Source organism: Catharus ustulatus, chromosome 1 (assembly GCF_009819885.2).
Source record: "Catharus ustulatus isolate bCatUst1 chromosome 1, bCatUst1.pri.v2, whole genome shotgun sequence".
In the NCBI taxonomy this organism is placed as follows: Eukaryota; Metazoa; Chordata; class Aves; order Passeriformes; family Turdidae; genus Catharus; species Catharus ustulatus.
The window spans coordinates 58,553,434-58,565,808 of NC_046221.1; the positions used below are offsets into that span (position 1 = coordinate 58,553,434).

The 12,375-nt window shown below is 41.7% G+C and overlaps 1 protein-coding gene across 1 annotated transcript in view; it reads left to right on the top strand.

Moving 5' to 3' along the window:
• Window positions 1-12,375, top strand: part of ITGA9 (integrin subunit alpha 9) — a 227,338-nt gene that overhangs the window by 199,301 nt on the left and 15,662 nt on the right. Inside the window, exon 27 of the mRNA XM_033077526.1 lies at window positions 1,412-1,531. Within this exon, the coding sequence (XP_032933417.1) occupies window positions 1,412-1,531 (120 nt within the window). The remainder of the gene's footprint in view (window positions 1-1,411; window positions 1,532-12,375) is intronic.

Sequence of the window (12,375 nt, forward strand, 5' to 3'; positions counted from 1 at the left end):
GTCTGCCAAGGTTTAGTATTGGGTCCAGTACTGTTTAACTTGTTCATCAGTGACTTGAGGGAAGGGGCAGAAAGACTTCAAAACTTTTGGGGCTTCAAGACAAGAATATGGGAAAAGGAATAGCAGTTCTTTACTAGAATATATATATATATGTAACAAGGAAGCACAAACAACCACAACAATGATGTTTAAAAAATCCCCAGTAGCCGACTTTTCCCACCCATTCAGATAATTCCCCTTTGGTGTAGCTACAAGCTCAACAGAGGGTGATGGTGACTCAGGTGAGGCAGAGGAGGTTCAGATCTCCCTTGCAGCTTCAGGTGGCATTCTGATACAAGAGTGGGACCTCCCTGGTGGTGATACCAGCAGCTCAGGTGGGAGGCAGGGAAAGAAAAAGGAAAATTACTCCTCAGGCACCCACGCGGGTGGTGATGGGTCTCTGGCACCGCTATTTGGAGCCGGCACACACTGGGAAGGAGGCAGGGCTTTATCCTGGTGTTACACGGCCTTACAGAGAAGAGGTCCGGAGCGGGCAGCTCCTGCTTCTGGCATCTCACCTCATCTTTGGGGAGGCAGTGGGAAGGAAAAAACTCCCCCCGTGGACTGTGCTTGTCCCTCTCAGGGCTGGCATCTGGTGAGGTCTCAGTCAGTGGGGCAGTCAGGACTCTCTCTTGCAAGCAGCGGTCTTACAAGCAGGTGGCAGGCAGAGATCCATGGCAGTGTTGAAACCATTGTGCAGGAGAGGTCCTAGGTGGAAAAAACCCCACATGCTCCCAGCTGAGAAGTAAACACTCCCACCCAACTAAGAAACTCCAAACCCCTGTTCCCCTCCCCAAAACCATTTAAATGGTATATCAGGGTACTTGGCTGTTCCTTTAGTTTCTTAATTGCTGTCTATTCACCTAGAAAGACACCCCCAGCATCTCCCTGACGGCAAACGGGAAGAAATTCACTTGAGAAAACCTAACCCACAGAAGCTCATAATGAATATTTCATGTGAAGCATCAGGGAGTTTGGCTGGACCAGAATATGAGTAAGACAAGCCATGCAAGATGTCATGGCAATCCCTGCCAATCCAAGGGATGGATTATTTCATGCAAAACTTTCTGCACATTTGATGCCCCGGCACCTGAACAAGCTCAGTATAGGGGGTTGGCAGGGTAAGTGTTATGCTGGAGAGGAGGCTGATATTCTTTGGAACCAACACATGACTACTCAAAATCCACTTGAAAGCTTTAAATCCTTTGGGAAAAATTGATGGAAAGCACTAAATTAAAGCTGCATTCCTTATTTGTTTGACAGATGAAATACGATCAGTGAGGCCACCATACAATGTGTTTAATAAGATAAGTACAAGAGAAAACAATGCATCTTCCAATTCTAAAAAGATCTTTTTCTAATTGCTTTGTAGGTGGTCTTTGAGGCTTTGCACAATCTGGAACCTCGTGGGTATGTTGTCGGATGGATCATTGCCATCAGTTTGTTGGTGGGAATTCTCATCTTCCTATTGCTGGCTGTGCTCTTATGGAAGGTAAGGTAACAGATGCAACATAAACCCAAAGCTAATCCCAGGGAGAAAAGCTTAAATTTATCCTTGTATTTAACATTCATTTTCTTTAGGAACTGAATAATTGTCTACTCCATTACAGAAGTCATTAGTCAGCAAAACCAATTTAATATACAAGCTTTTGTGAGGGACATAGGGATACTAATGAGGTAGAGAAGAAGTGAAAAAGTGGGGGTTTTTAGGGTCTGGTTATTAAAAGTTGAAACCACTGATAACCATTTCAGGACAATGGAAGGTCTGTCTTAGACATCTACTGTTATATTACACTTACATACTTTGCATTTCTATGTTTTTATGATGACTGAGGTTCACTGATTGCAACAGAGTTTCCTGAAAATCAGGTCAACTTTGCTTGACCAGCAAAGAGAAACAGTGCATGTCTAGCAAAAACTACTTGATAGCTACTGTAGCTACAGAGATAGATGCCCTTGGGAGAGGAGTATCCAGCAATAAATTTTTCAGATCCCTCAGACAAAGAGTTCCAGATCAGTAAAATGCCTTACCAGAGCAAGAAGCACCTGGACCTGTTAAAAGAAAGCCTTCACACCATCTCTGATAAAGTGCAGTTCTTTTACCCAAGCACTGTTACTGGGTAAAACTGGGCTGATGCTAGCACTTGCTAGCAGCCATCTGGTGTGGTAAATACGAAGGGTAAGGAGCTTCAAGTGTTTTCATTTTTCAGATCGCTGTTACCAATCCATAAATTTAAAAGACCACAGTCAAGGTCACGGACTGTCTTTGAGAGAAGTAAATCTCAAATGCACACATGGGAAGAAGTCCAACATTATTTTGCTTCCTATGGCAGAAATCCAGGGGCCTGACTTGTACTGTTTAGCAGCATGTGTGCTGCAGGCTCTGCTAGCCAACTGTGCTGGGACAGGAGGCCTCAACCAAAATGTGCTGGTCATATTGCTTCATAGATCGTGAAGCTATAAAATGGATTTAGAGGCCTTAAAGTGGCCATGCAATTCTTATTTTAAATTATATGGATGTGTCAATAGTTGGGTTATAGATGATACACTACATCATATAATATATAAATTTTATATGGGTTATAGATTTAAAGTACTTTTATAATCAGATTTGAAGATTTTTAACTACTTACTGTCCAGGTTCATTTGGAAAACAATGTCTGACCACAGTCTAGAATATCTCATAATTTCTGTTTCTCTGGCACTTGGGAAATACTTCTGCTTTCTGTGTCAGAAATAGTAAAAGGGCAAAAAATTCATGCAATTAAGAAGGAAGAATAACCATGAGAAGAAAAAAATGTGATGTTGGAAGAGGCCCAAAGTTTGTTTCCCAATGACACACAGTTTTGGTAAAGGATGTATTGCTGCTGATACCTATATGACTGATTTCATGTTGCTCATTTCCTGTCATAAAAAGGCATGATATGAAATGTTTGAAAATGTGCAAGATAAGAAAAGTATCACTGTGTGAGTCTTCAGGTAAAACTTGCACAAGTTCAATTCTTGGTCTCCACTAGAGTTAATACTTTGCTTCCTGGGTTAATCTTGATACTTGGAACTCTTCTGTATTTCATAGGGATCATTCAGTACATGTGAAAAAAAAGCCATTTTTGTTGCATGAAAGCTTTGGAGAAATTCCAGGTAACAGCAGCAAATAGCTATAACTAGGGTTACACAGCTGCTTTTGCGTGCATATGTGCTGGGGCAAAGGAAGTTGAGGTGCCTTGCCCAGAGTCAGAGATGACAGCTGGGCTTTGCCAGATGAGCGCCAGTGCTTCATCCACAGATTTGCATTACTAAAGGATCCAATAATTTAAGCTTTTATTTTACAGAAAAGTGATTAAAACTGTGTAGCTGCTAGTATCAGCCAGTATTTTAATTTATTGTAGTTTGATACATAAATATATATATAAGAAATACTTTGCACTCACTAGTTACACTATTTATTAAAATTATGGTAGTATTAAAATTGAGATAAAACTGACACAGGAAAGTTGCAGTCCTACAGAGGAATCCTAATTGTCTGATTGTAAATATTTTTTTTAGACAAAATTGGCCAAGTAGATCCTACAGTCATTCCTAAATTTTGAGTGTGAAGAAGTCAAAAAAATCCCAACTGTATATTAGAATTTAGTTTTTAAACGTGGAATAAAATAACAGATTTTAATTACATAGAGATATGGATATCTTACAACTGCCAGTGAGAACAAGAATTTACCCGAGTTTCAGGACTAGATTATAAAATAAATTATATTTTTATTAAGAAATTAATTATAGCTAAACTGTGGTGCTGGGAGGCAACTGTTTACACAAAAAAAGAGCAGGAGCTGGAGCAAACTCATTGTAACAGAACTGAGCACTGGCAGCAGTGCAGAGTTTGCTGGCAGTGTCCATTTCTCAGCCCTATGCGGTAAATACGCTCTGGCTGTGTGCACAGCTACACCACATGTGGCACCCCACAAGGACAAACTCTCAAACATGCAGATGTTTTGCAAAAGGAGTAAACAGTTACTTAAAGCTGCAGAAGGATAGTAAATATTTCACATTACACACTGCTAGAATTGATAGCATTACCTGGAGTGAGATCTTACGGACATTCCAGCACAAAATTCTATTTTAAATCAAAGTAAGTTTACTGTGCATCATGCTAAGATGAGGATGGTAATTGTTTCATTATTTGTAGATCTAAAATTGCACAGTTTTGGGGGTTCTTGTCAGTGGAAGTGATGTTAAATGTTTGGTTGTTTCACTTCAAATAAAAGCTTACTTATTCATGTGCTAAATCACAGCCATGTTTATACACACAAAAAGCTTTTTAGCATGAACTTCATCAATTTTTGAGTGGCTTTGCTTCTCTATTTTCATACTTCATGTAGATATTGTGCTTTCCTTGGTTTAAGTGCATACAGATTCAGAGAGGCTGAGCAGCTTTTCCCTGACTTCCACAAGATGCCATGCATAAGGCCGACTGGTGAGGATTGCCTCATTTTTGCCTGTTTTGTTGGGCTTGTGGCTCTTCCTGTCTTGTTCATATACTCTGGATAACTTTGTGCAGGCATCTGTGGGCACATGCTCTTGTACTTGCCAGATTTCCCTGCAGTGTGGCTCGTTCTCCACTCTCGTGCCTCACCTGTGGTCACCTGTGTGCAGGAGGAGCAAGAGGAGTTCTCATGCTGTTGCACCACATTTTCCTTTTTTGTGTGGAGATTGGCCTATACCCCTTTGGTGGCTTCCAGATGCTTGTGGAAAGTGGAGCAGGAGAGGAGGTTGCTTTTCTTCAGGCCAGCTACCCTCATGCAAGACAGGCCTGTGGTTTCACAAGCACTGGCAGCAATTCAGGAGGGAAAGGCAGCGATGGCTGTTTTATTTTGGCGAGTACTGTCCCAAACATGCTTCCCTCAGGTGTCAGGACTGCAGCAATGTGTCAGGACAAAGTCTCCTTCAGGCATAGTGTATGCACAATGTAGACCAGGTATTTACCATGCAAATGCAAAACTGAAGCATGATATATTATAAAATAAATAGTCTATTAATGATGGTAGTGCTTTGCAGTGTTTTGGATTGAAATTCTGACATTTGAACTGGCTTGTGTTGTGAATTATTTAATCAGTATCATTTTAGATTAAGTGCACAGAAAAAACAAAATGCTATCACAGGAGAATGTGTAAGTGAGCACCAGGCTGGATGTTTGGGCAGTGATCCATGGAACTAGTTGTGCAAGTGATTTTCAAAACAAGGATTTTATATTAATTTGCGTTCGCTGCAGCAACATTGTTCTGGTTCTCTGTGGTGTGTTTAACACAGGAGATGGACTTTTATCAAAACTTACTTATCTTGACATTAAGCATGTCTGAGCTGAGCCTGTCCCTGTGGTATCCAAGCTCTGACTTGTCTAAAATGAGGTTTCTAGCATTGTTTTCTGGAATACTGGGTCAAAGAATTGATCTGTAGGTGTCTCTTCTGTAATAAGAACCTCTTTCTGGATTTTTGAGAGGATTGTAGAGAGGAGGACAAGGAGAAAAACACCCACATATGTTGTTTTTTGACTAGCCAGAGGATTCCTGCTCTTCAGTGTTGCTACGCAGTACATTTCTGCCTTTTGTCTTAAAATGAGAATTTGAAGACTTTTTTCCCATATTTTAGGAGAAATAACTTGTGACTGCACAAGTGTCTTTAAAAGAACTCTTGTATTCCCCTACACAGAGTAGTTGCCATTGCTTCACATATTTTTTCAGCATTCAGAAGATATCTGAAGCTAACCAAGCTAAAGCTAACTTGAAATTCATCTATGTAGTAAAACCAGAAAAGTTGTCCCCTTTTTGGAAGGAGATGCTTTCTCTTACTTAGGGCCTCAAACATTAAGTCTTTCTAAAAGGGCCAAAACATAGAGCTCCTCATGTTCCAGTGAAAGAAAAAAAAATACTCCTAAACTCTGCACTTAATCTTTGCCAGTGGTTGCTCTGTATTCTGTGTTACAAGCCTCAAACTATTTTCTCTCCCTTTCATTTACAGCTCAGGTGGCAGTGTCTAACTACTGTTTCCTGAGTAGTCATCACACCAACCCCCTTTCCAGGTGGCGAGGTTTTGTAGCTCTGCAACAAAATAAAAATGATTTTAAAAGAACCCACCAAAAAACCCCACCACCACAGTTTCCCCCTGAGGTGCATTGGGAAATACAGTTATTATTATTATTATTATTATTATTATTATTATTATTATTATTATTATTATTATTATTATTATTATTATACATTTATACAAAACTTCTTTGGATTTCAGTGCAGGGGAGTAGTGTGACTATTATGCATACACATACACACACACACACACACACACACAGACACAAACACACACACACCCTACATATATATTCATAGTCAAAAAATCAAGGTTGAAAAAGACCTCCAAGATCGAGTCCAATCTTTGACAAATTTGCTACCTTGTCCATTAGACCAATGGCACTGACACATCCAGTAATTTCTTGAACACAATCAGAGATAGTGACTCTACTGCTTCCCTAGGCAGACTATTCCAATGCTTAACCACCATTCCAATGAAGAAGTTCTTCCATTATGTCCAACCCGAATCTCCCCTGGCGCAGCTTGAGGCCATTTCCTCTTGTCCTGTCTCTAGCTGCCTGAGAGAAGGAGCCAACTCCCCCCTTGCTACAGCCTGCATTCAGGTAATAGTAGAGATCAGTAAGGTCTCCCCTGACCCTTCTTTTTTCCAGGCTGAACAACCCTAGTTCCATCAACTACTCATTATATGATTTATTCTGTAGACCCTTCATCAGTTTCATTGTCTCTGCGCATGATTTGTGCCAGCATCTCAGTGTCTTTTGTGAAGTAAATGGCTCAAAACTGGACACAACACTCGAGGCACAGCCTCGGCAGTGCTGAGTACAGGGGGACAATCACTTTCCTGGTCTTGCTGGCCACACTATTGCTGATACAGGCCAGGATGTCATTTGCCTTTCTGGCCACCTGGGCGCACTGCTGGCTCATGTTCAGCCAGGCTGTTGACCAGAACTCCCAGGTACTTTTCCACCAGGCAGTTTTCCAGTCACTCTGTCCCCATCCTGTAGTGACACATGGGGTCGTTGTGACCAAACTATACATTTATCTGTATGTACATATACACATGTATGCATACATATACTTCCTACCTCTTTCTCTGTCTCCCTCCCTCCCCCCCGACTCTAATTATATATATAATCTTTCCTATATTCTTATACAAGCCGCACTGAGTATAAACCACATCTCTGGGTGTTGGCAAATATTTCGTTTTTTGTCCATACACAAGCCGCACCCGAGTATAAGCCACTCTGTCGTTCGCAGCAAGGACCCGCGTGCAACAAAGTTGCCAAATAGTAACAGAACGGCGGCAGGGCGGGGTTTACTGGCTCGGCTCAGGCGGTGCAGGCTCGGCCCGCTCGGGGCTGCCAACGGGGCCAGGTAGTCCAGCCCGGCACTACCGCTCGGTGGGGCCACTGGGGGCCAGCCGCCGCTGCCACTGGGCTTGGTCACCACGGCCCGGCGCTGCCCTGTGGTGGCAGGCAGGGACGGAGCCCCCACCCGCTCCCGCGGCGGCAGCAGCGTGCGGGGACGGAGCCCCCCGCCACCTCCCCGAGCCACGGCAGTGGCGGCCCTGATCCCCCCCGCCTCCCAGAGCCGCGGCAGTGGCGGCCCGGGTCCCCCAGCCGCCTCCCCGAGCCGCGGCAATGGCGGCGTGGGTCCCCCACCTCCTCCCTGGGCCGCGGCAATGGCGGCGTGGGTGCCCCACCGCCTCCCCGAGCCGCGGCAATGGCAGCCTGGGTCCCCTGCTGCCTCCCCGGGCTGCGGCAATGGCGGCGCGGGGCCCCCCTGTCTCTTCCCCGGGCTTCGGCAGAGGAGGGAAGGAAAGAGCTCTCCCTCCTCTCTCCCCACCCCCCGTGCTGCCTGCAGGCAGCCAGGCTCCACCCGTGGTGCAACAGAGTAACAATTTGTAACAATCGCAAAATGCCGACTTTGCAGCTGCTTGGCTCGGCACTCTGGCTGGCACTTCTGAGGTTGTAAATGTCAGAAAATTATTCACGTATTAGCCGCTCCTGAGTATTAGCCGCATTTCCGGTTTAGGAGCAAAATCTTAGTCAAATTGGTGCGGCTTGTATTCGTGAAATTACTGTATTTCCATTTTTAAAAAGTTGCCCAGCTGGGTGTAATAGCTGTGTGACTTTGAATGTTGTTTTTAGAGAAAGCTATTGAAACTGAGTGGCATTTCATATCTGTGATGAAAGTTGTGTCTGTTCCAAGGTCACATGCTTCTTCCTTTCTGTACATATAATTCCAAGAAGAAACTATTATGTACTATGGTAAAACCAAAATTTAAAAATCATAATTGTTGTTCAGATAAACAGGCAGTCAGGTCAACTTGCTGTGAAAGCACTTACTAGGCACTACTGGTGGGAACAGTGTTATTTCACAACTGTGCCTGTTTGAAAGCAAATCAACAGAGGAATTATTTATAATATTATTAGGGGAAATATTTTGTAAGAGATTCCAAATCAGAAACTACAGTTTACTAGGAAAATTGCAATAAAGGCAGTAGTACAGAAACACTGCCTTAAACTGACATAACCAGAATACAACCTGGTACCCTGTTGGTCAGGGTGGTGGTAGCAGTCCAATTAAATGGTGTCTGCATTACTGCTGGAGTGATGGATGTGGTCTTGTCCATGCAGTGATCCTGTAGAAAGGTCTGGTCCTTCTCTGGAGGTCAAGTGGTGTTTATCCAGAGCTCCTGTCCTCTGGGAATTCAGTGGTGGTCCTTTCCTGATATTCCAAGCCTCTGATTATATCAAGGAATGCTTGGTTCTTCCCTCAGAGCAGAGCATCTCACAATGGGGTGATGTGATTCTGTGAGTCATGCTGAGAGACCTTCAGGACCCATTAGCAGAGATGGACACCCCAGGGTGGCTCCTGCTTCCCTGAGGGAGTTATCAGGGCTGGGTCATGGAGGAGATGAAGAGCACTGCTCCACCCATTTTAGCAGCTTATGTAAATGGCAGTAGAATACCTACTTTTGGTTGCATCTTGCATTGTAGCCCAAGAGAAGAGATCACAAAGTTCTTCCCTGAAGAGATGTAGATGGATGCACCAGTTACTTTGGAACTTAAGAAGTCTATATTTCTTCTGATTTCTTTCTTGATTGTTTTTCTTCTTCATCATCTCTCGTTTATTTAAATGCATGTCAACACCACCTTTTCAAACTTTCTTCTAAGTTCCTGGTCTCCTTTTTTCTCTAATTTTTCAGGTTGTCTCATTTACAAAAATGTGATTCCTATGTGTAGCAACCTAAAATCCCATACCTGTCTGTCCATAAAAACTGGCTTTCTTTGGGTTCTCTGAAATTCCTCTTTCTGTAGTCCTTGAAGCATTGCATTCTCTACAGTTTTGTGATAAACTTTTCAATTTTATTGCTTTTGTTACCCATTTATCTAGTTGCTTTAAGTAAGTTGTTACTTCCTATCTCGCATATAGGCTTCTCAGGATACTACTTTTTTGATACACACTCTAGGGTGAGTAGAACTAGAGTAAGTTTTTTTAATATTATCCTGTTACAAATATTAAAAATGCAGTCAGGTGATAATTAACTTCTCTGATTCAAGACCAAGCCTGTATTACCTCCCAAACATGGATAGATCTCCATTTTGTATAATATCTAGGAAACCTTGAGGAGGAAATGGGACAATGGAAGTGGTTGGCTTTCTGTACAAATAATGAAGTTTTCACCAGGCAGAAGTTGAGTGGGTAATTTCAAGTCTGCTTATTTTCTTAAAGAATAATCAAACTTATTTTATTGTTTCCCTTTCCTGAACCAAAGCAAGCACCACAAAATTTTTGTAGACCCATGGCTTTCTGACACCAAAAGGATTTGTATTCTTGAAACAGCAACTCAAACTTCGGGTTTTCTATAGCCAATTACTCCAGTGATTGGCTGTGCTTTTTGAATTCTGACTGGATATTGCAGAAAGATTGAGTTTGGTCATCTTTTATTTGTTCTTGTACATGTAAATGGTTAATGCTGCTGTTACAGCCAAAACACTGCCATCACCACTGAGCTTGCTGGCTGCCACGTAATATTTGTTCACTTTCTCTCAAGAGAAAGATTAGCAACATTTCAGTGGTGGTATGTGTTCAGTACTTGTAAAATGCCTTTGTTATCTTTCTTGATAAAATGAGCTGTGCAAATGTGCAGCAATAATGTTGTGACTGAATGTTCTCTGTGGTCTCAGTGTCCTCCAAATGAGAGCTGTGCATGCTACATACAAATTTGTAATCCACTGCCAAGAGAGAGGGAGACTTGTCATTCAAAATGTGTTTCAGAAAAGATGGAAGATAGCTGTCATTTTCAGGAGTCTAAACCAGAAAAAGAATGCACATATACATCAAAAAATTGCAAATAAACACCTAAGGTTCCAAGATTTCCCACTACCAGAACACAATATGTGTATTATTGGAAGTCACTGGCATCTCTCAGACCCAAATGCCAGTAATGGAGCAAATATGATTTGCTTGTCTCAATTCTGTCTTTAGGCTTGGTGTTAAAATGGGAAATGCTGTATTATGACTTACACCAGCCATAGCCATCTCCTTTAGGTTCAGCTAACCTGTGAGGGTGACTTATTCTGACAGTTGTGAACTTTCATTCAAATATTTTTGACAGGTCAAATATATATCAAAGAATGATTTTAAAGCTACTTTTTCTTGATTACAGAAATGGTCTTTAGTCTCTGGTTTTCAAACAAAGCACAAAATATTTCAATAATGTTTCTTTCTTTTCTTTGGAGAAAAATGGAAAATATGGATTGAGATATGTCTTAAATTACTGTGTTTACAGTAATTATATCTTTAGTTACTGTCCTATTCCTTGCTGAGATTTCAGAAGACAGTTTTATCTGGACATATCTGCAGTAGACATTGTGTTCTTTCTCAGTTTTGAGAGCGATAATCGGAGATGAACTTTTGTTGATGGCTGTGTTCATTCTACAACTTATTTTAAAACAAACTATATGGTGAAATGTTGCAATAGGGAAAAAATTTAAACTATTTGGAAGTGTTTGTAAGTTTAAATGTTGGCAAATTCTCTTTTTAACTACACTTATGAGCATACTGGTAACATCTGTCTTGCAAGATCATGTACATTATTAGTGTCCTGCAAGATGCAAGAAGTTGTGCTTTCACTAAACTCAGGTTACCCTAACTCAGCATTGAAAGATCTTTATAAAGTCCAGTCAATGGAATTCTCTTAATTTTTGAAGTACTGTAAAACTAAGTCCTTACCAAAAGATATTCTGTATGCACAAATGAATCAAAGCCTAGATGAATAATTCTTGTCTGATTCAACCTAGATGGTACCTACATGCTAAAGATATTCCATGGGTAAATCACAGAACTAACAACTCTATTCATCACATAACTAAGTAGCTCCACTGAAGCCAACTGAACAGCTCCTAGGAGAAAAGTTGCACAGGAATTGGTTAGAAGAACAAATGATTGATGAACAGAGTGATACTCTGGCATCAGTGACACTGACAAGGCATGTTATATTAAAAGAACCCACTGTATTAAGTTAGGTTGTCTGTGCTGGTGTCCCTTTCTGTGTGCAGTCAACTGCTTCACATACCTAAGTGCATCTTTTCCATGCATACTGCTAGTTTGAATTATGGATCTCTTTGAGGTACCTAGCCTTAGTGACAGGTTTTTTGATATTTGGCCTTTCAGATAGTTATAGAGCTTTTGGTTAAAATAACCGTTTATTTAATGGTCCCTTTAGGTAAGTTTATTAATTGTGAATGCTCTTATTAAAAAAAGAGTTTTATCTTATTAATTCAACATTACAAAGTAGCTGCCTAATAAAATGTATGTTTAAAAACTATGCTAGTTTTAGTACTACAGCATGGGAAATAAATTTACAGTAATTTCACGCATATAAGGCGCACCCTTTTGACTAAAATTTTGGTCCAAACCCGGAAGTGCGCCTTATACCCTGGAGTGCCTTATATAAGGACAAAGTTTGGAAATTTACCAACCCAGAAGTGCGAGCCCGCAGCAGCCCCGAGCTGAGCCAAGCCCGCTGCTCCCTACTGCAGCCCTGAGGGGGGCCAAGCCCGCCCAGCCCCGAACCCAGCCAGTAAACCCCACGATCACACGATTTTGTTACTAATTCGTTACTTTGTTGTGTGTGGATCCTCGCTGCAAAAAACACCCACGCCTTATAGTCCAGTGCGCCTTATATATGGACAAAATTTGGAAATTTGCCGACACCCAGAAGTGCGCCTTACAATCCAGTGCGCCT